At 41.4% G+C, this 21,127-nt stretch overlaps 1 protein-coding gene across 1 annotated transcript in view; it reads left to right on the forward strand.

Moving 5' to 3' along the window:
• TMEM132B (transmembrane protein 132B) overlaps positions 1 to 21,127 on the forward strand; it is a 926,737-nt gene that overhangs the window by 733,632 nt on the left and 171,978 nt on the right. Inside the window, exon 5 of the mRNA XM_063964601.1 lies at positions 1,297 to 1,440. Within this exon, the coding sequence (XP_063820671.1) occupies positions 1,297 to 1,440 (144 nt within the window). The remainder of the gene's footprint in view (positions 1 to 1,296; positions 1,441 to 21,127) is intronic.

The raw sequence follows: 21,127 nt of genomic DNA on the forward strand, positions 1-21,127 counted from the left end.
TCATTAGAATTATTTTCATTTGAAAGGAATCTGTACATATAACATTGAAGTAAGTACTGTAATCATCAGACATTTAATAATTATATTATATCTGTAGGAAGTACAAGCACAGAAGCCGTCTGCAACAAGCGTTGCATTTTGAACTTGTATACAGTGTCATTAAGGGGCCATAAACCATAGCTACTTTCAGTGAATGGGGCAGAGAGAGCAACTCATTTAAAGCAATTAATCAAACAGCTGCTGTGCAGAGGTCTAAATGGAGGCAATGCTAATGGGATCATTAGCGTAAAGCTAGTGTAAATTCATCAAGGGAGCAGATATGTATAATCTGATGGTCAGTACAATGTCTGCATCGTGAATGTTGTTAAAGCATTTTAAAATCATTCTCTGGCCATCAGTCGGTGCCTATTTGCACGTTTAGCCCCTGGAGGCTTTGTGTAATGTTAGTAAATATGTCTTCAATCTGCCAAGGTCTTACTACTCGGATAAGTAGCAATTTTCTTTAGCAATTTCAAAATTTAGGCCCTCATCAGCACTCACACATATTATTTCTTTTCTTTACGTGCCAACCAATAGTCGTGTATAAGATCTAGGCAAAATTAAATACAGTATATAGTTAATAGTATATGATTTAAAAAAAAAAATAGTTTTGTAAAATTAAGATTTCATGTTTTACTATATTTATACATATAGTAGAGATACAGTCCAACGCTAATGTACTCATATATGCATGCTAGTATGTACAGTGTATTTGTAGTTTTGTATGTTGCTTTGTTATGATGTGAGTTTCTCTATCATGTGTTTTAATTTGAAATATCATATATAGAGAATTTGTAAAATTTATATATAATACCTTATTGACCTTACCTTGCCGGCTAGGATGTGTAAATGGTATTTACCGCCAGAGAACATGTGACACATAAATTGGCAGCTAACAGGCAATTCTATCTTGACTTTGGCCCAACATTAAGATCCTTTTAAAAAAATTCAGGTAAATTGTGCATTACACCATGATTTCCTCACAGTCACAACTAAGTTATTATGAGAACAGAATGCCTCTTATCCCCACAACATCCTGTACAACCTTGTGCACCTCCCTAGTTCCCACATCTTGGTCTACAAAGCATGGGTTCGAGGAGCAAAGAAGGCTTATGGTGTCTCAATACAGACAAAAGTAAGGCATAGGCTCTGTGTCACTAAGCTCTTGTATTACCCTCAGTTTTTCTAAAGTTAAATATTAATAGTGAAATGAACCTAACAAATTGCTTTTTTTATTCCAATTTCCACAATGTACAGGACACTGAACTTCTAAACACAGCTATCCTGACAGGAAGGGCAGTGACTATCCCTGTGAAGGTGGTGGCTGTTCAGGAGGATGGTTCTGTGATAGACGTGTCTGACTCCACTGAGTGCAAATCAGCAGATGAAGATGTCATAAAGGTGAGATCTCTCTTTACTATCATTTTTAGTCAAGATTTTTTTTATTTAATGCATTCATATTTTGTAACAGTCCTACCTTATGTGATCTTTTATACAGTATGTTTTCTGTTTAACTTACTATATTTTTTTATACAATCGCCATGACACTAATTTACTTACAGTATTCACTTATAGTACACTACTGTACAGTATCAATCCTAATCATACCATTTACTTTGTTGATAAAGCATCCATTTCTGTACTTTAATGTTTGCAAATTGGAAGACAGTAGTTGTCAGCTAGTCCCAGAAATCAGTTTGCAGCTATCATAATTCCTTATTATTATTAGATGTTCTTCTGGTGGAAAGATGTTCTCCAGTAATCCTAGAGTCCAGACACTATTGAATATTGGGGCAGAGAATGTGAGCTTTTGTTTCTACCTTCTTCACCTGGCCAGATTATATGTATTTTCTCTAGAGGTTGAAATAAGTATATGAAGATCCTGCTGATCTCTCTTCTTACGGCAGTGTAAGATATCTTGTAGGAGTTGTCCGCTGTTCAGGTTAGATATGCTATCATATGGATAAAAGGTGGTTCTGGATCAGTTCGAAGTCATGTTGCTTGGTTGTCACTGAGACAATGGCTTAATAAACCTCCTATCCTGTGCTGAATGTCACATGTCCTGACTTCTACTATCCCACCGTTCTATGGGGGTCATTCCGAGTTGATCGCACATAGCTGCTTTTTGCAGCCCGTGCGATCAACTATACTCCACCCATGGGGGTGGGTTTTTTCCCATTGCAAGGCTGCGTTCGCTTGTGCAGCCCTGCTATGGGAAAAAAAATTGTGCAGTTTCTAAGTAGGTCTAGACATACTTACCAGCTGCAACGTTTTCGTACCACTCCCAGAAAATGTCTCAGAACGCTGTGTTGCCACCCAGGAACACCCAACGCCTGTCAGTCTTCAAGCGATCACCGCTGTGATCGCTTTCTTCGTTCCCTTCATTGTTGCCCAGCGATGCAACAACGTGCGTTCGCATTATGGCCCCTGCGCATCCAACCCGGTCGCAGCTGTGTGAGCGAAAACACGCTGCGATCGGGTCGGAATGACCCCCTCTATACTGAGATAAGACTAACGCTTAGATACTATTTGCTATCTTAAAAACCATGCAGTATTCATAGTACTGACAGAATATCACTAAATTGGTAAATTCAGCAGACAATACTTCACAACCTGACATATTGCTTAACTACTAATTTACTGACAGAAATTACAGACATTATTTCCCTTACAGACAGATTATCAGTTAGCTTCCAAATTATTGATAAACATACTGTATCAGGCAATCCTTCACCTATGCCATATTACTTATGAGTAGAGATATGCGGTGGACACTTTCTGGGTTTTGGATCTGGATCTTCGTACATGTTTTAGATCTGGACTGGTTTTGCCAAAACCACCCTTTCATTTTTTTTTGTTTTGGATCTGGACTTTTTTGAAAATAACATAAAAACAGCTAAAATCACAGAATTTGGGGGTAATTTTGATCCTATGGTATTATTAACCTCAATAACATTCATTTCCACTCATTTACAGTCTATTCTGAACACCTCACACCTCAAAATATTGTTTTTAAGGCCAAAAGGTTGCACCGAGGTAGCTGGATGACTAAGCTAAGTGACACAAGTGGGCAACACAAACACCTGGCCCATCTAGGAGTGGCACTGCATTGGCAGACAGGATGAAAGTTGTAAAAACTAGGTCATAAAGAGCACATAATGCAAAGAAAGAAAAGAGGTGCAATAAGGTAGCTGGATGACTAAGCTAAGCGACACAAGTGGGCGGCACAAACACCTAGCCCATCTAGGAGTGGCACTGCAGTGGCAATTTTAATTAAAAACTAGACACCAAAGAGCACATAATGCAAAGAAAAAAAAGAGGTGCAAGATGGAATTGTTTTGGGCCCTCCCACCCACCCGTATGGTGTTTAAACAGGACATGCACAAGTTTGATAAACCCATCATTTCAGCGACAGGGGGTCCCCCTGGAAAAAGCTTGTCAAATTCTCAGAATCATAGCTAGCTAAAAACATACCACCTCCATATTTGATGACTTTTCACATTATGAGAAGAGGCAAGAGGAAGAGGACAGTGTCAAGAAGGTGATTAAAAATTAGAGAGGCACATGCAATCAGGAACAACACGCTGGCTTTCACCTCCACTCCTATATTGGTGTGGAACAGAAAGGAATTCAGCCAAGCAAATATATAATTGTTAATTACCACATTACTGGACAAACTGAAAAACTAGGGGCCAAAGCCTCCAAATTTGTACCCCCTTCTCCATGTTCAGGGATTAAGATAATCTCAGATTTAATGCTGGGATGCAAATAAATTGGTGTATACCACAGAATCAAGATTGGATATTTTCCCCTCCATGGAGTCTGGAGATTTATTTTGTGAAAATCTCGTGGGTTTCTTTTTTTCCATTTTTTTATTGCATTTTTATTGACATATTTTCTGGCAGATGCCTATTTTTGTTTTTCACAGCTCCCAGTTACACGCATGTGAGCATACCTGTGTGCTTTATTTATTTTATTCATTTTTTATTTTTAAATAAATCAGCCCCTTAGATGTTTTAGCAGCCCCTCCTGAGTTCTGGTGGTTTTTTTTGTTATTGAGCCCCTGCCACAGTGGAGCTTACCACTCTACAGTCCAAACTCATTTCATATTATAAGTAGGACTGTGGGAGGAAGCAATGCTAACCTCTGTGCCCACAGCATGCCTCAGCCTGGCAAGCCAGACATCTTCCTGGCTGTAAGCCACCATGAGACTCCATACTGGGCCTTATTCCGTAACTGTTTGTGCCTCACAAGAGCTCCTGATCCATCTAGTGCTGCAGTGCATTGGAAAGCTGATACAATGCAAGATCACTGAAACTCTGTTCTTCTAACACCACGAGGTCTTGCGATAACCCTACACAATCCTTAGGAAAAGAAGGTCCCTGTACAACAAAAGCGCATCTTGTAAATAAATAATCCCCAAATGTGGAACATCAATAATAAATCAAAATTAAGGTTGACTAATTGGAGCCATTCATTTCAGTAAGTCCCTAACATGAAATAATTGAGAAGAACCTCTCTCTAATGCTCCGGCAGAAAAATATCAGTTTTACCTCTCCGGCAGTTGCGTTGGATTATGATTCAGTCTTTTCTGAGTCACACTGACTTTGGCCACACATGTGATCTCTCCCCGCTTTATTTAAAAACACTTCAGCAATTTCCATTTCCACCTTTGCGGCTAATTTTCACAAATCTGTTTGTAATGTTGAATCTTGTTTCATATCTGCTCTAGGCTTTAATTTAAACCTAGAATCAAGTACAGCATCACCCCTGGAATTACACGGCAGCATCCCTGGATTTATACAGCATAGGCAGCACCCATGGAGAATTACACAGCACAGCAGACAGACAACAGCACCCCTGGACTTAAACAGCAATGGGGCAGCACCCCTGGACTGATAGGGCAGAGGGGCAGCACCTCTGGAATGATGTGGCAAAGAAAAGACGTGCAATATGGAATTATCCTTGGGCTGTTCCACCCACCCTTTTGTTGTATAAACAGAACATGCACACTTTAACAAACCAATCATTTGAGTGACAGGGTCTGCCTTACAACTGTGGCTGAAATTGTTGGTTTGTTTGGGCCCCCACCAAATAAGAAGCAATTAATCTCTCCTTGCACACACTGGCTCTACAATGGCAAGATGTCATCCTCATCCTCAGATCCCCCCTTCAGTGTTTACATCCTCATCCTCACAGAGAAATACTATTTAAACAAACAAACTACATGATTTAGGTGTCAGTGGACTGTATACGCTATTACCCAAAGTTTCTGAAGTTGACAATGACTTATGAATGCCCTGCAGGTGAAGTATAAGGGAAGATGTTCCTAGGTGGTTAACATCCTTACCACTACTTATTATGGATTGACAAAGGCAACAAATTGCTTGACACCTGGTGTCCGGATTTGTGGATAAAGAAATCCACACCGAAGACGTGGCTTTTTTGGTATTTTGCCCAGGCATGACAATGGGCTTTTTTTATCCCATGGGCAACAACTGTCTCCACTGGTGCCTTATTCAAACAAACCACATCAGAATCCTCATCATCAACTTCCTCCGCAGCACCAGCTTCACCCATATCCTCCTCATCCTGGTGTACTTCTACAGTGACATCCTCAATCTCAATATCAGCAACTGGACTGGCGGTGCTCCTCCCAGCACTTGCAGGGGGCGTGCAAATAGTGTTAGGAGCCTCCTCTTCCCATACAGTGTTGTAAAGGTCAGGCCTAGACATCGCAACCATGGACAGTGCCAGCACCCCTGTATTTTCACAACACCCCTGTTATTTTACAGCAAGACAAGGCCAGTGTACATTTATTTTCAATGCACCCCTGAATTTTTACAGCATACAAGACAGGGCCAGTGTACATTGATTTTCGCTGCACCATAAAATTATTACAGTATACAAGACAGGGCAAGTGTACATTGATTTTACTGCACCCCTGAATTTTTAAAGCATGTGCTTTTAATTTTTAACAACTGCACCCTTGAATTTTTACATCATACAGTACATGGCCAGTGTAATGTTATTTTAACAGCAGCACCCCTATATTTTTACAGCATACAGGGCCAGTGTGCTTTTAATTTTTAACAACAGCACCCTTGAATTTTTACAGCATACAGGGCCGGTGTAATATTATTTTAATAGCAGCTTCCCTATATTTTTGCAGCATACAGTACTATTGTGCTTTTAATTTTTAACAACTGCACCCTTGAATTTTTAAAGCATATAGGGCCAGTGTAATGTTATTTTAACAGCAGCTCCCCTATATTTTACAGCATACAGGAGCAGTGTGCTTTTAATTTTTAACAACTGCACCCCTGAATTTTTACAACATACAGGGCCAGTGTAATGTTATTTTAACAGCAGCACCCCCATATTTTAAGCATACAGGAGGACAGCTACACCCATGTACAGCTGCAGCACCCGTCACAGCACATGAAACACCAGTGACAGCCATGACAGCCAGGACAGCACCCCTAACACATCACATGTATACCACAGTGACTGCAGCAGCACTCACTTACCCCATCCAATGCCACTACCCACAGAGAGAAAGAGGTCTGTCTCCCTCACTCTCCAAGTCCAGATTGAAAATGGCGGCGATGCACGGCTGTTTATATGGAATCCAAAACCCGCAACAATCTGACAGCGGGAAAATTACATTTTGCCTCATTCTGTTTTCCGAGTCTGGCGGGAAGTCCTGAGCCGGAGTCGGATGTGGGGTCGGAATGGGGTGTTTGGGGGGGGGGGGGGGGTTCGGTTCTCTGTGAACCGAACCCGCTCATCAGAACTTATGAGTGTCCCAATTTAATAACTTTTCTTTCCCTTTGTAGCTTTCTAACTTTTCTATATTCTCCACTTCTGTACACTTTTCTTTGTCATGTATTTTCTTGTCTGCTCTTTTCCTCAGTTGTATATGCTTCTCATTTTTATTTGCCAAGTCACATATTGTTTTATACTTATCTTTGCCCACTTGCTCCCCCTTTAGTGCTCTTACAAAATGTATTAATAGTCCTATAAACGGCGATAGTTCCCTGTTTTATCCCATTTTTTGACAATTGCCTTCCACTGTGCTACTCTGTCTTTATCTTGTACCCTGCCAGCCACTTCTATCCTCTTTACTACTTGGCTTTTCATTGCTGTCTGTGTTCCATATATTAGGTAGAGGTCTAGGAAACATTAGGTTTACATTATGTTGATACATTCAGGAAAATATAGCAGAGAAACAACTGGATAAATAACAAAAAAGGAAGGGGGAGGTCAGAGAAGGAGAGGTAGATTTGACTTTTATCTGTAGGACATGGATTTTTAGAATCTAAAAACTAAAATTAGGTTTTTTCAATCCTTGTTTTTGGATTTTAGAGGTTTTAAAAATTTCAGTTCAGGAATTTATACTCTTATTAAAATACAACAAAGCCATGCAACATACAGTATTATTATGTTTGAAACACTGCGCCTTTATTATAGATGTGTCCCGCTACTTCCTTGCAGCATTTGCTTCCACGATGCACTATGCTGCAGGAAGATGCGATCCATTCGCAACCACAGCTTTCCCATAGAAGCACATGGATCATGCGTGCGCACCCGAAAGTCTTGTGAGCTGGTATTCGCACTGTTTACTCTGCGCAGCAAGACTGTAACAGGACACATTTGTATATATGAAATGCATATAAAAACTACTCATTCCATACTTTTCCACATTAAATTTATTAAATGTCAACCTTAGTAATAGAATTAGGTCTTTTTAGGTTCTATCAGTCAAAATAAGTGATTTTTGGAACTAACACCCAGATTAGGTCATTTTAGGTCCTGTAAAAACTAAGTATGTTATTCCTGGTACATAAAATATAAAAGGAAACTGAAATTTTGAGTTTAATGGAAAAGGATTAGAATAGGTTAAAACTAGTAATGAGCGGGTTCGGATCCTCGGGATCCGAACCCGCCCGAACTTCACCTTTTTTTGCACGGGTCCGAGCAACTCGGATCCTCCCGCCTTGCTCGGTTAACCCGAGCGCGCCCGAATGTCATCATCCCGCGGTCGGATTCTCGCGAGATTCGTGTTCTATATAAGGAGCCGCGCGTCGCAGCCATTTTTCACTCGTGCATTGGAGATAATCGTGAGAGGACGTGGCTGGCATCCTCTCAGTTTCTATGTTCAGTGGGCTGCAAATATCTGTGCTCAGTGTGCTGCAAGTGCAAATATCTACGTTCTCTGCCTGAAAAACGCTCCATATCTGTGCTCAGTGTTTGCAAATATCTGTGCTCAGTGTGCTAATTGCTTTATTGTGGGGACTGGGGACCAGCAGTATTATATAGTAGGAGGACAGTGCAGAGTTTTGCTGACCAGTGACCACCATATCTGTGCTGCATTGTAGTATATAGTAGGAGGACAGTGCAGAATTTTGCTGACCACCAGTATAACTATATATATATATATATATATATATATAGCAGTACGGTACAGTAGGCCACTGCTCTACCTACCTCTGTGTCGTCAAGTATACTATCCATCCATACCTGTGGTGCATTTCAGTTTTGCACAGTTTGCTGACCACCAGTATATAATATATAGCAGTACGGTACAGAAGGCCACTGCTCTACCTACCTCTGTGTCGTCAAGTATACTATCCATCCATACCTGTGGTGCATTTCAGTTTTGCACAGTTTGCTGACCACCAGTATATAATATATAGCAGTACGGTACAGTAGGCCACTGCTCTACCTACCTCTGTGTCATCAAGTATACTATCCATCCATACCTGTGGTGCATTTCAGTTTTGCACATTTTGCTGACCACCAGTATATAATATATAGCAGTACGGTACAGTAGGCCACTGCTCTACCTACCTCTGTGTCGTCAAGTATACTTATGACTGTACCTCAGAGGCGCAATCAGTAAAGATCATCAAATTCGCCGATGACATCACCGTCATCGGCCTCATCAAGGACGGGGACGAATCGGCCTATAGACGTGAAGTAGACCAGTTGTCCCAGTGGTGCATCCACAACAACCTTGAGCTCAACCCCCTCAAAACTTTCGAGATGATAGTGGACTTCAGGAAGAAGTCATTTAGTGCACCTCTGCTAATGATTGCTGACAGTGTGGTATCGCTAGTGGACTCCTTCAAGTTTCTAGGGACCACAATCTCCCGGGACCTTAAATGGGGTCCAACTCCAACGCCACTGTTGGGAAAGCGCAGCAGAGGTTGTTCTTCCTCAGGCAACTAAGGAAGTTCAACAGTTTTGCACAGTTTGCTGACCACCAGTATATAATATATAGCAGTACGGTACAGTAGGCCACTGCTCTACCTACCTCTGTGTCGTCAAGTATACTATCCATCCATACCTTTGGTGCATTTCAGTTGTGCGCAGAATATATAGTAGTAGGCCATTGCTATTGATATATTACTGGCATATAATTCCACACATTAAAAAATGGAGAACAAAAATGTGTAGGGTAAAATAGGGAAATATCAAGATCCACTTCCACCTCGTGCTGAAGCTGCTGCTACTAGTCATGGCCGAGACGATGAAATGCCATCAATGTCATCTGCCAAGGCCGATGCCCAATGTCATAGTAGAGAGCATGTAAAATCCAAAAAAATAAAGCTCAGTAAAATGACCCAAAAATCTAAATCAAAATCGTCTGAGGAGAAGCGTAAACTTGCCAATGTGCCATTTACGAAACGGAGTGGCAAGGAACGGCTGAGGGCCTGGCCTATGTTCATGGCTAGTGGTTCAGCTTCACATGAGGATGGAAGCACTCATCCTCCTGCTAGAAAACTTAAAAGAGTTAAGATGGCAAAAGCACAGCAAAGAACTGTGCGTTCTTCTAAATCACAAATCCCCAAGGATAGTCCAATTGTGTCGGTTGCGATGCCTTACCTTCCCAACACTGGACGGGAAGAGGTTATGCCTTCCACCATTTGCACGCCCCCTGCAAGTGCTGGAAGCAGCACCCGCAGTCCAGTTCCTGATAGTCAAATTGAAGATGTCACTGTTGAAGTACACCAGGATGAGGATATGGGTGTTGCTGGCGCTGGGGAGGAAATTGACAAGGAGGATTCTGATGGTGAGGTGGTTTGTTTAAGTCAAGCACCTGGGGAGACACCTGTTGTCCGTGGGACGAATATGGCCATTGACATGCCTGGTCAAAATACAAAAAAAATCACCTCTTCAGTGTGGAATTATTTCAACAGAAATGCGGACAACTGGTGTCAAGCCGTGTGTTGCCTTTGTCAAGCTGTAATAAGTAGGGGTAAGGATGTTAACCACCTAGGAACATCCTCCCTTATACGTCACCTGGACCGCATTCATCAGAAGTCAGTGACAAGTTCAAAAACTTTGGATGACAGCGGAAGCAGTCCACTGACCACTAAATCCCTTCCTCTTGTAACCAAGCTCCTGCAAACCATACCACCAACTCCCTCAGTGTCAATTTCCTCCTTAGACAGGAAAGCCGATAGTCCTGCAGGCCATGTCACTGTCAAGTCTGACGAGTCCTCTGCTGCCTGGGATTCCTCCGATGCATCCTTGAGTGTAACGCCTACTGCTGCTGGCACTGCTGTTGTTGCTGCTGGGAGTCGATCGTCATCCCAGAGGGGAAGTCGGAAGACCACTTGTACTACTTCCAGTAAGCAATTGACTGTCCAACAGTCCTTTGCGAGGAAGATGAAATATCACAGCAGTCATTCTGCTGCAAAGCGGATAACTCAGGCCTTATCAGCCTGGGTGGTGAGAAACGTATTTACGGTATCCACCGTTAATTCACAGGGTACTAGAGACTTGATTGAAGTACTGTGTCCCCGGTACCAATTACCATCTAGGTTCCATTTCTCTAGGCAGGCGATACCGAAAATGTACACAGACGTCAGAAAAAGAGTCACCAGTGTCCTAAAAAATGCAGTTATACCCAATGTCCACTTAACCACGGACATGTGGACAAGTGGAGCAGGGCAGACTCAGGACTATATGACTGTGACAGCCCACTGGGTAGATGTATTGCCTCCCGCAGCAAGAACAGCAGCAGAGGCACCAGTAGCAGCATCTCGCAAACGCCAACTCGTTCCTAGGCAGGCTACGCTTTGTATCACCGCTTTCCATAAGAGGCACACAGCTGACAACCTCTTACGGAAACTGAGGAACATCATCGCAGAATGGCTTACTCCAATTGGACTCTCCTGGGGATTTGTGACATCGGACAACCCCACCAATATTGTGCGTGAATTACATCTGGGCAAATTCCAGCACATCCCATGTTTTGCACATACATTGAATTTGGTGGGGCAGAATTATTTAAAAAACGACAGGGGCGTGCAAGAGATGCTGTCGGTGGCCCGAAGAATTGCGGGCCACTTTCGGCATTCAGCCACCGCGTGCCGAAGACTGGAGCACCAGCAAACACTCCTGAACCTGCCCTGCCATCATCTGAAGCAAGAGGTGGTAACGAGGTGGAATTCAACCCTCTATATGCTTCAGAGGATGGAGGAGCAGCAAAAGGCCATTCAAGCCTATACATCTGCCTACGATATAGGCAAAGGAGGGGGAATGCACCTGACTCAAGCGCAGTGGAGAATGATTTCAACGTTGTGCAAGGTTCTGCAACCCTTTGAACTTGCCACATGTGAAGTCAGTTCAGACACTGCCAGCCTGAGTCAGGTCATTCCCCTCATCAGGCTTTTGCAGAAGAAGCTGGAGACATTGAAGGAGGAGCTAAAACAGAGCGATTCCGCTAGGCATGTGGATGGAGCCCTTAATTCGCTTAACCAGGATTCACGGGTGGTCAATCTGTTAAAATCAGAGCACTACATTTTGGCCACCGTGCTCGATCCTAGATTTAAAACCTACGTTGTATCTCTCTTTCCGGCAGACACAAGTCTGCAGAGGTTCAAAGACCTGCTGGTGAGAAAATTGTCAAGTCAAGCGGAACGTGACCCGTCAACAGCTCCTCCTTCACATTCTCCCGCAACTGGGGGTGCAAGGAAAAGGCTAAGAATTCCGAGCCCACCCGCTGGCGGTGATGCAGGGCAGTCTGGAGCGAGTGCTGACATCTGGTCCGGACTGAAGGACGTGCCAACGATTACTGACATGTCGTCTACTGTCATTGCATATGATTCTGTCACCATTGAAAGAATGGTGGAGTATTATATGAGTGACCGCATCCAAGTAGGCACGTCAGACAGTCCGTACGTATACTGGCAGGAAAAAGAGGCAATTTGGAGGCCCTTGAACAAACTGGCTTTATTTTACCTAAGTTGCCCCCCCTCCAGTGTGTACTCCGAAAGAGTGTTTAGTGCAGCCGCTCACCTTGTCAGCAATCGGCGTACGAGGTTACTTCCAGAAAATGTGAAGAAGATGATGTTCATCAAAATGAATTATAATCAATTCCTCCGTGGAGACATTCACCAGCAATTGCCTCCTGAAAGTACACAGGGACCTGAGATGGTGGATTCCAGTGGGGACGAATTAATAATCTCTGAGGAGGGGGATGTACACAGTGAAAGAGGTGAGGAATCAGAGAAAGAGGAGGAGGTGGACATCTTGCCTCTGTAGAGCCAGTTTGTGCAAGGAGAGATTGATTGCTTCTTTTTTTGGTGGGGGCCCAAACCAACCAGTCATTTCAGTCACAGTCGTGTGGCAGACCCTGTCGCTGAAATGATGGGCTTGTTAAAGTGTGCATGTCCTGTTTATACAACATAAGGGTGGGTGGGAGGGCCCAAGGACAATTCCATCTTGCACCTCTTTTTTCTTTCATTTTTCTTTGCATCATGTGCTGTTTGGGGACTATTTTTTGAAGTGCCATCCTGTCTGACACTGCAGTGCCACTCCTAGATGGGCCAGGTGTTTGTGTCGGCCACTTGTGTCGCTTAGCTTAGTCACACAGCTACCTCATTGCGCCTCTTTTTTTCTTTGCATCATGTGCTGTTTGGGGACAATTTTTTTGAAGTGACATCCTGTCTGACACTGCAGTGCCACTCCTAGATTGGCCAGGTGTTTGTGTCGGCCACTTGGGTCGCTTAGCTTAGTCATCCAGCGACCTCGGTGCAAATTTTAGGACTAAAAATAATATTGTGAGGTGTGAGGTGTTCAGAATAGACTGAAAATTAGTGGAAATTATGGTTACTTAGGTTAATAATACTATGGGATCAAAATGACCCCCAAATTCTATGATTTAAGCTGTTTTTGAGGGTTTTTTGTAAAAAAAACACCCGAATCCAAAACATACCCGAATCCGACAAAAAATTTTCAGGGAGGTTTTGCCAAAACGCGTCCGAATCCAAAACACGGCCGCGGAACCGAATCCAAGACCAAAACACAAAGCCTGAAAAATTTCCGGTGCACATCACTAGTTAGAACCTAAGAATCCTGGGCTTAGTGATCAGCATGGAGCTGGTACTGCTGACCAAAGGAGTTGATTAGTTCACAGAGGAAGAAAGAGAAGTAAAATGAGGACAGAGTAGGTGATGCTGAGGGATGAAGCTAAGAAGAAGCAGTTGGAGAGGTAGGAAGTGATTCAAGAAAAGTCCATTTATTTTTATTTTTTTGCATAATTCAATTAACAAAGCAGTTACCCCATTAAAGATCCTGTATTTGCCCCTTCCTAGTGTCTGGATGTGTGCGTTAGGTAGAGGGTAAGATCCAGTGGCGCAGAGACTGGTGTGAATGGTTCAATATTATCTGAAAAATGGCTACATAATATGGTGGATAACAATAATCCCTGTATGCCACCAAAAGGAAGTACAATTTGTCTAGAAAACAAATGTAAAAGTTGGGCAAAAGACAACAAAAATATTTAATTCTCATTGAACATTAAAAAATTGGTTTTGTCCTATTGAGAAAAGCATGTAGTCCTACAGGAGTTACTGTACTAAAATACAAAGAGTCCATTAAATTATTGGTGGGTGGTGTGATCCTGAAACACACAAATCCTAAAAACATGGAATATTTAAATGTATGTAATAAATTACTGACATAAAAAATGCAGACTAGCATACTGAAAGATTTTACGTTGTGTATTCTTTTGCTTAAGTAGAAAACTGGAGGAAATACTGTACCATGGTGTTTATTGATTTTTCGTGCAATCTCCTGTCACCCAGTCATCTTTTTTTTGTGGGTTTCCTAAAGGCTGTAATGTTCAGCTCCTTATTGTTGATTTATTCTGGGAAGAACACCTGTAAATCAGAGTTGTCTGCAAGCAACATCAAGGTTCCTCATATCCGTATTTGCTATGTTTTGTTGCTGAATGTGAGAGGAGTGTCACTTTGGGGGTCATTCCGAGTTGATTGCTCGCTAGCTACTTTTTGCAGCGCTGTGATCAGATAGTCGCCGCCTATAGGGGAGTGTATTTTAGCTTTGCAAGTGTGCCAACGCTTGTGCATCCGAGCTCTGCAAAAACATTTTGTGCAGTTTCTGAGTAGGTCTGAACTTACTCAGCCCTTACGATCACTTCAGCCTGTCTGGTCCCGGAATTGACATCAGACACCCGCCCTGAAAACGATTGTACATGCCTGCGTTTTTCCAAACACTCCCAGAAAACGGTCAGTTGACACCCATAAATGCCTTCTTCCTGTCAATCTCCTTTCGATCGACTGTGCGTATGGTTTCTTCGTTAAATCCATTGCTCAGCAACGATCCACTTTGTACCCATATGATGCGCCTGTGCATTGCAGTGCATACACATGCGCAGTAGTGACCTGATCACTGCGCTGTGAAAAGCGGCAGCGTGCGATCAGGTAGGAATTACCCCCTTTGTTATTAAACCCTATACTGAGCGATGACACTTTGTTCTATACATATACCATTGTATGATCATTTATATGCCATTGTTTTAGTGGACATGAGTTACAGTACTTCTTCATAAGTAAAGTAAAGGTTTTTGAGTGATTGGTGTTTATATTGTCTATTCTTGGCCTATACAGAAAAATAATATTGCTAATTATTCTTAGATTTTAAGGAGAACCTAATTATTTTGTAAATTTTGAATTGCTGATTGTTAGATTTTATTGTGAATCTCATATAGTTGTCAAGTGCTGGCAATTTGAGAACATAGTCCCTATATTTACAAAAGAAATGATTAGTAGATAAGTCACTGATGCAGCGGCACACTGTAAGTCACAGAGACTGGGTGTGTTGGAGCACTCCAGCGGGTGCAATGAGAGGGTTAGGAGGGCAGTCTAGGGAGTTGGGTCTGAGTTGTATGCACCCAGTAATGTTAGAGAGGCAGCATGCCGCCATTTACACAGGCTGCATTGTTTGCTTCTGGGGTACACTGTTGGCTGTCACACTGCACTGTGTGATCTTGGCTGAAAAATCAAGGTGTGTAGAACAAATGATAGCCTGACCCCATCTTATTCCGCATTTGGCCACAAAATTTCTTGTAAGCAGAGTAATCTTAAGTGTGTGTTGCTGTACTCTGTCCAAACTGCTCAGCAGGGTGCATTGACTATTGACATCCCAGTTCTATTGACTATAACAGTGTATACATTTACAAATACAGGGCTGTTGGAGAACATAATGTATGCCAATGTCATATGTTGAGTATTTTTCGCACAGTACATGATTCCATTCTAAGTACATATGAATGCGGGAATGCAGAGTAAAATGCATTTTGAACATATCTACATTTTTACAAGCACATGGGGCTTAATTCAGATGTGATCGCAGCAGCAAATTTGTTAGCAGATGGGCAAAACCATGTGGATTGCAGGAGGGGCAGATATAGGCAGTATGGATGGTGTAATGGTTAGCATTACTGACTCACAGCACTGAGGTCATGGGTTTGATTCCCACCATGGCCCTAACGGTGCAGAGTTTGTATATTCTCCCCATACTTGCGTGAGTTTCCTCTGGGTACTCCGGTTTCCTCCCACAATCCAAAAAAATATATATACTGGTAGGTCAATTGGCTCCCAACAATATTAACCCTAGTGTGAATGTATGTGACTGTATATGTGATAGGGGATATAGGGCGGAATTCAAATGTTTGAAAAGTCTGTTGGGTGTCTGTTTTTTCCTGTCTATTAGATAAGAAAAAACAGACTCCCAACTGACTTTTCAAACATTTGAATCTCCCCCATAGATCGTAAGCTCCACTGGTGCAGGGACTGATGTGAATGGGCAAATATTCTCTGTAAAGCGCTGCGGAGTATATGTGCACTATATAAATAACTGGTAATAAATATAGTTGATTTGGGTGGGTTATATTGTTTCTGTGCAGGGTAAATACTGGCTGCTTTATTTCTACACTGCAATTTAGATTTCAGATTGAACACACCCCACCTAAATCTAACTCTCTCTGCACATGTTACATCTGCCCCCCCCTGCAGTGCACATGGTTTTGCCCATCACCTAACAAATTTGCTGCAGCGATCAGATCTGAATTATTAGGCCCATGAGCCGCTAAGTCAAAGGGGAACCACAGCATTCAGGAAGTGCTCACTTAGGGCTTATTCCGCAGGATAAGGATTAGGGTGTGACAGGACATTTTTCCATAGACCTCATTCAGTAGGATCAGGATACGGCAGGTTGCTCTCATGTAGACCTAATTCAGTAAGGGCTGTTTAACGCATATCAAGTTTATGCAGTCCTGCTAATGATTGTATATATGTCATCTAGAAGGCTTACTTTTGCCACATACTAATAGCATTATTTTATAAGAGGAAGAGGCCACGAGGGCTCCCCTAGCTCCAGTGCATATGCAGTGAACACTCTGGCACTGTGCCAGAGTCTGAGGTGCATTTTCCTGGTAGGCACAAGGTAAGTAAAGTCAATGGGTGCAGGCTGTGTGCTGTGGGCCCCTTTGACTCAGAAGCCCATGCGCACCGCCACCTTACCATAATGCTGGTGCTAATGCTCACTCTATGTTTTTCATGCACATTTCTTTTGTATATATGAGATGGCCATTTTACATGCAACTCTGCTTCGCCCCCCCACATTGTAGAATGGTGAAACAGAAGTTCAACCTGTATTACTGGAACAGCAAAACATTTGACTTATCTCTACCAGTGCTTTATGGTTATGTGAAATGGTCATGTGCAAGGTCGGACTTACCCAAAGGGGTACAGGGGAAAACCCCGGTGGTTTCTGCTGCCTGAGGGCTGTCCACATCCTGTAGGGATCAGGCTCCAGACTGTGTGCACATGAATTATACATTAAACAAATGTTATCTTATACTATACAGGACTATGGTGTATTTTTGATAGTACATTGTTGTTATTAATCTGGTACATTATCATGTATGGACTAGCAGTTTTTGCTATATACTGTATGCATTTATCATGGGGTCCAGACCATGTACTTATTAGCCAAGCCTCTATGGTGGCTGGCCACATCCTTAAACATGGGCCTCTACAACTGCATCCCTCCAGTGTGCCCTTCATGCCCCAGTCCGATACTGGTCATGTGCCCTGTGTACTTAGGAGCTGTACTGTAGCTTTCAAGCCACAAATGAGCAAACACTGCCCCAAGAACACTAACTAGAACTGGGTAGTGGGTACATTATATACAAATGCACAGTAGCTGTCCTCAGAGCTTCATTGTCCTAAGCTTGGCTGGTAGCATTACATGGCTGCTTCATAATTCCTTTCCAAAAAATTTATTTTTTCAATTGGTTCATGGGTCGGGATGTAATGGGAGCTGATAGCATCAAAATGCCCATTGTTTGTGGCTATTGCCATAAACATCGTGCATTTTGCAAAGTTGGTTAATGTAATAGCGGCTGCAAAGCGGCTTTTTCGGACACTTTCGGCTCTAAAGTAGAGAGCATGATAAAAAATTGGCTCCAGATGTTTTGCTCATGTTAAGGATACAACTCAGCCAATGTAATGGAGTCTGATATTACAAGTCAGACACAAAACAGCTCTAAAACTCTCAAAGAACTTAGAGGTGTTTTTATTGGGCCAAGTTTGTTATGAAAATGTTAGAAATCAATTATAAGTACATTTTTCGAACACAGTTAGAATAATTAAACACGTTTCAATACATTTTGACACTTGAAAGAAAACAAAAAAACTTTGATCTGTAAAAATGCTCCGCATACTGTATATGTTATTTTTACATTATTTTCTCTGGAAAATGTGTGTTAGGGTCATATAAATGTACTAACTCGCACAAGTAGTTCCAGCTGAATCCAATGATATGTGACATGCCTATATTCTATGTGTAATTTCCAAATACTCTATGTATTTTTATTTTTTGTTAACACACAAATGTGTCATAGACGCAAATGAATGTACTGACTCACAAGCGCAGCTTTGCTGATTTAAATTATATGTGTCATGGCTATATACAGTGTGTAATTGCGACTGTATCTTGTTATGTTACAGTGTATGGCTGGAATACATTGTAGCATAAAATTTTGTATGCAAATACAATTGCTTTTACACACACAATACAATACAGGCATGCTGCATATCATCTTAAACAGTAGGAGCTGCTTGTGCGTTCTATTCACTTTGTTTTGCTTCTAAACTAAGTGCTGCAAACAGGACGCATAAGCAGAGCTGGATTAAGGCAAGGGGGGGGGGGGGGGTACTTAGGACAGGGGGCAATAAGCTGTAAATTTAAAATGATAATACACGTATCTATATATATATATATATATATATATATATATAGCAAAAAAGAGGAGAAGAACAAGCGCCTATGGTGCAGTAAGTTTTGTATGTGTTGGACAACACTGTAGCGATATATATAAATGCGTACCAGATAATTTCTTTAAACCACGTCAAAATAGATAGATGTCAATCAGGATATTTCTTGCAAGCAACACCATCTAGAAGTCAAAGAAGACGAAATCGCCACATGGCGCAGTATTGCAGGGTAAAAGATAATTTTCCCCAAAATAATTAATCTGCGTACCAGATAATTTCTTTAAACCACGTCAAAATAGATAGATGTCAGTCAGGATATTTCTTACTAGCAACACCATCAGATTTAGATGTATAATCAGCATGAACATCTATTAATTGTGTGTCCAGAGATATCCCATTCAGTCCAGTACACGGGGAAGTTGTAAAATCAGTCGAAGGACTGGAAAATTTATTTAAATTAAATGGCTATAAAACATCAATCGAATATAAATAAGTTTTAAAAGTGAAATAAAGTAATGCTTAGCTTAGTGGCAGTTTGATAATCTGCTCAGGTCTCAACGCGTTTCGCCAAACAAGGCTTCATCAGGAGATAGGAGTACAGTGCAAAATGATGCTTTTTTATAGCTGGCTGAGCTAATTTGATCATCAACTTCCGGTTTGCGGCATTTCCGGAACCGGAAGTGACGTCAATTCCGTCGAAAGTGAAAGTAAAAACAATTACAAATCATTACTAATACAATATAATCAAGATCTAGCCATCTTGCATACAAGACAAATGGTAGGTAGGGACATCGACATTGTTTACATGCAGTAAAAAGTTTTTTTGGTGAAACTACATATACGTGTTTATTCTTGGACCCGGAAGTGACGTCACTTCCTGTTGGCGATAGTTTAATTGTAGTGAGGACACCTTGATGAAATAGTGGATGCCCGGATACTGGTGATATAATTACACATAGACAGCCTGTGCTGGGCATATATATATCTATGGTACACCAGGATTGATGTTTTATAGCCATTTAATTTAAATAAATTTTCCAGTCCTTCGACTGATTTTACAACTTCCCCGTGCACTGGACTGAATGGGATATCTCTGGACACACAATTAATAGATGTTCATGCTGATTATACATCTAAATCTGATGGTGTTGCTAGTAAGAAATATCCTGACTGACATCTATCTATTTTGACGTGGTTTAAAGAAATTATCTGGTACGCAGATTAATTATTTTGGGGAAAATTATCTTTTACCCTGCAATACTGCGCCATGTGGCGATTTCGTCTTCTTTGACTTCTAGATGGTGTTGCTTGCAAGAAATATCCTGATTGACATCTATCTATTTTGACGTGGTTTAAAGAAATTATCTGGTACGCATTTATATATATCGCTACAGTGTTGTCCAACACATACAAAACTTACTGCACCATAGGCGCTTGTTCTTCTCCTCTTTTTTGCTACAGAATCCATGCCATATACCTCTGGTATACTGAGGAACTGAGCTGCCGCCCTGAAGAGCGGAAGGTGCCTAATATAACTGATTTGAAGCTCACGAGACTTTGCTAGGACTTACATAAACCTATGAAACTTTGCTACTATCCATTTTTGAGGCTATTATACCACCGACTTTATATACACGGAAAAAGTTTTAACCGTGCGGTCGACTCCAGAAGAAGCGCACCAGTCTACACACATCTTTTCTCTATATATATATATATATACATATATATATATAATACACGCTGTACCATGTGAACAAAGGGGCGTATTGGGTAGTTTGGATTAAGTATCTTTTATATATATATATATATATATATATATATATATATATATATTTATATATATTGAGTATCCCATTGCCAAATATTCCGAAATACGGAATACTCCGAAATACAGAATTTTTTGAGTGAGGGTGAGATAGTGAAACTTTTGTGTTCTGATGGCTCAAGGTACACACACTTTGTTTAATACATAAAGTTATTAAAATATTGTATTAAATGACCTTCAGGCTGTGTGTATGAGGTGTATATGAAACATAAATGGATTGTGTGAATGTACACACACTTTGTTCAATGCACAAAGTTATAACAAATATTGTCTACAATTACCCTCAGGCTGTGTGTATAAGGTGTATATGAAACATAAATGTATTCTATGCTTAGACTTAGGTCCCATTGTCATTATATCTCATTATGGTATGCAATTATTCCAAAATACGGAAAAATCCGATATCCAAAAGACTTCTGGTCCCAAGCATTTTGGATAAGGGATACTCAACCTGTGTATGTGTGTATGTGTGTATGTGTGTATGTGTGTATGTGTGTATGTATGTGTGTGTGTATGTGTGTATGTGTGTATGTGTGTGTATGTGTGTGTATGTGTGTATATGTGTGTATATGTGTATATATAATATAGATCCAACAGACGGTAGCACTTACATCTTCAGAATAAGCAAATGCTGGGGTGTCCACTCAAATACCAAGGTATTCAAATT

The sequence above is a fragment of the Pseudophryne corroboree genome, chromosome 1 (genome assembly GCF_028390025.1).
Source record: "Pseudophryne corroboree isolate aPseCor3 chromosome 1, aPseCor3.hap2, whole genome shotgun sequence".
Taxonomy (NCBI): Eukaryota; Metazoa; Chordata; class Amphibia; order Anura; family Myobatrachidae; genus Pseudophryne; species Pseudophryne corroboree.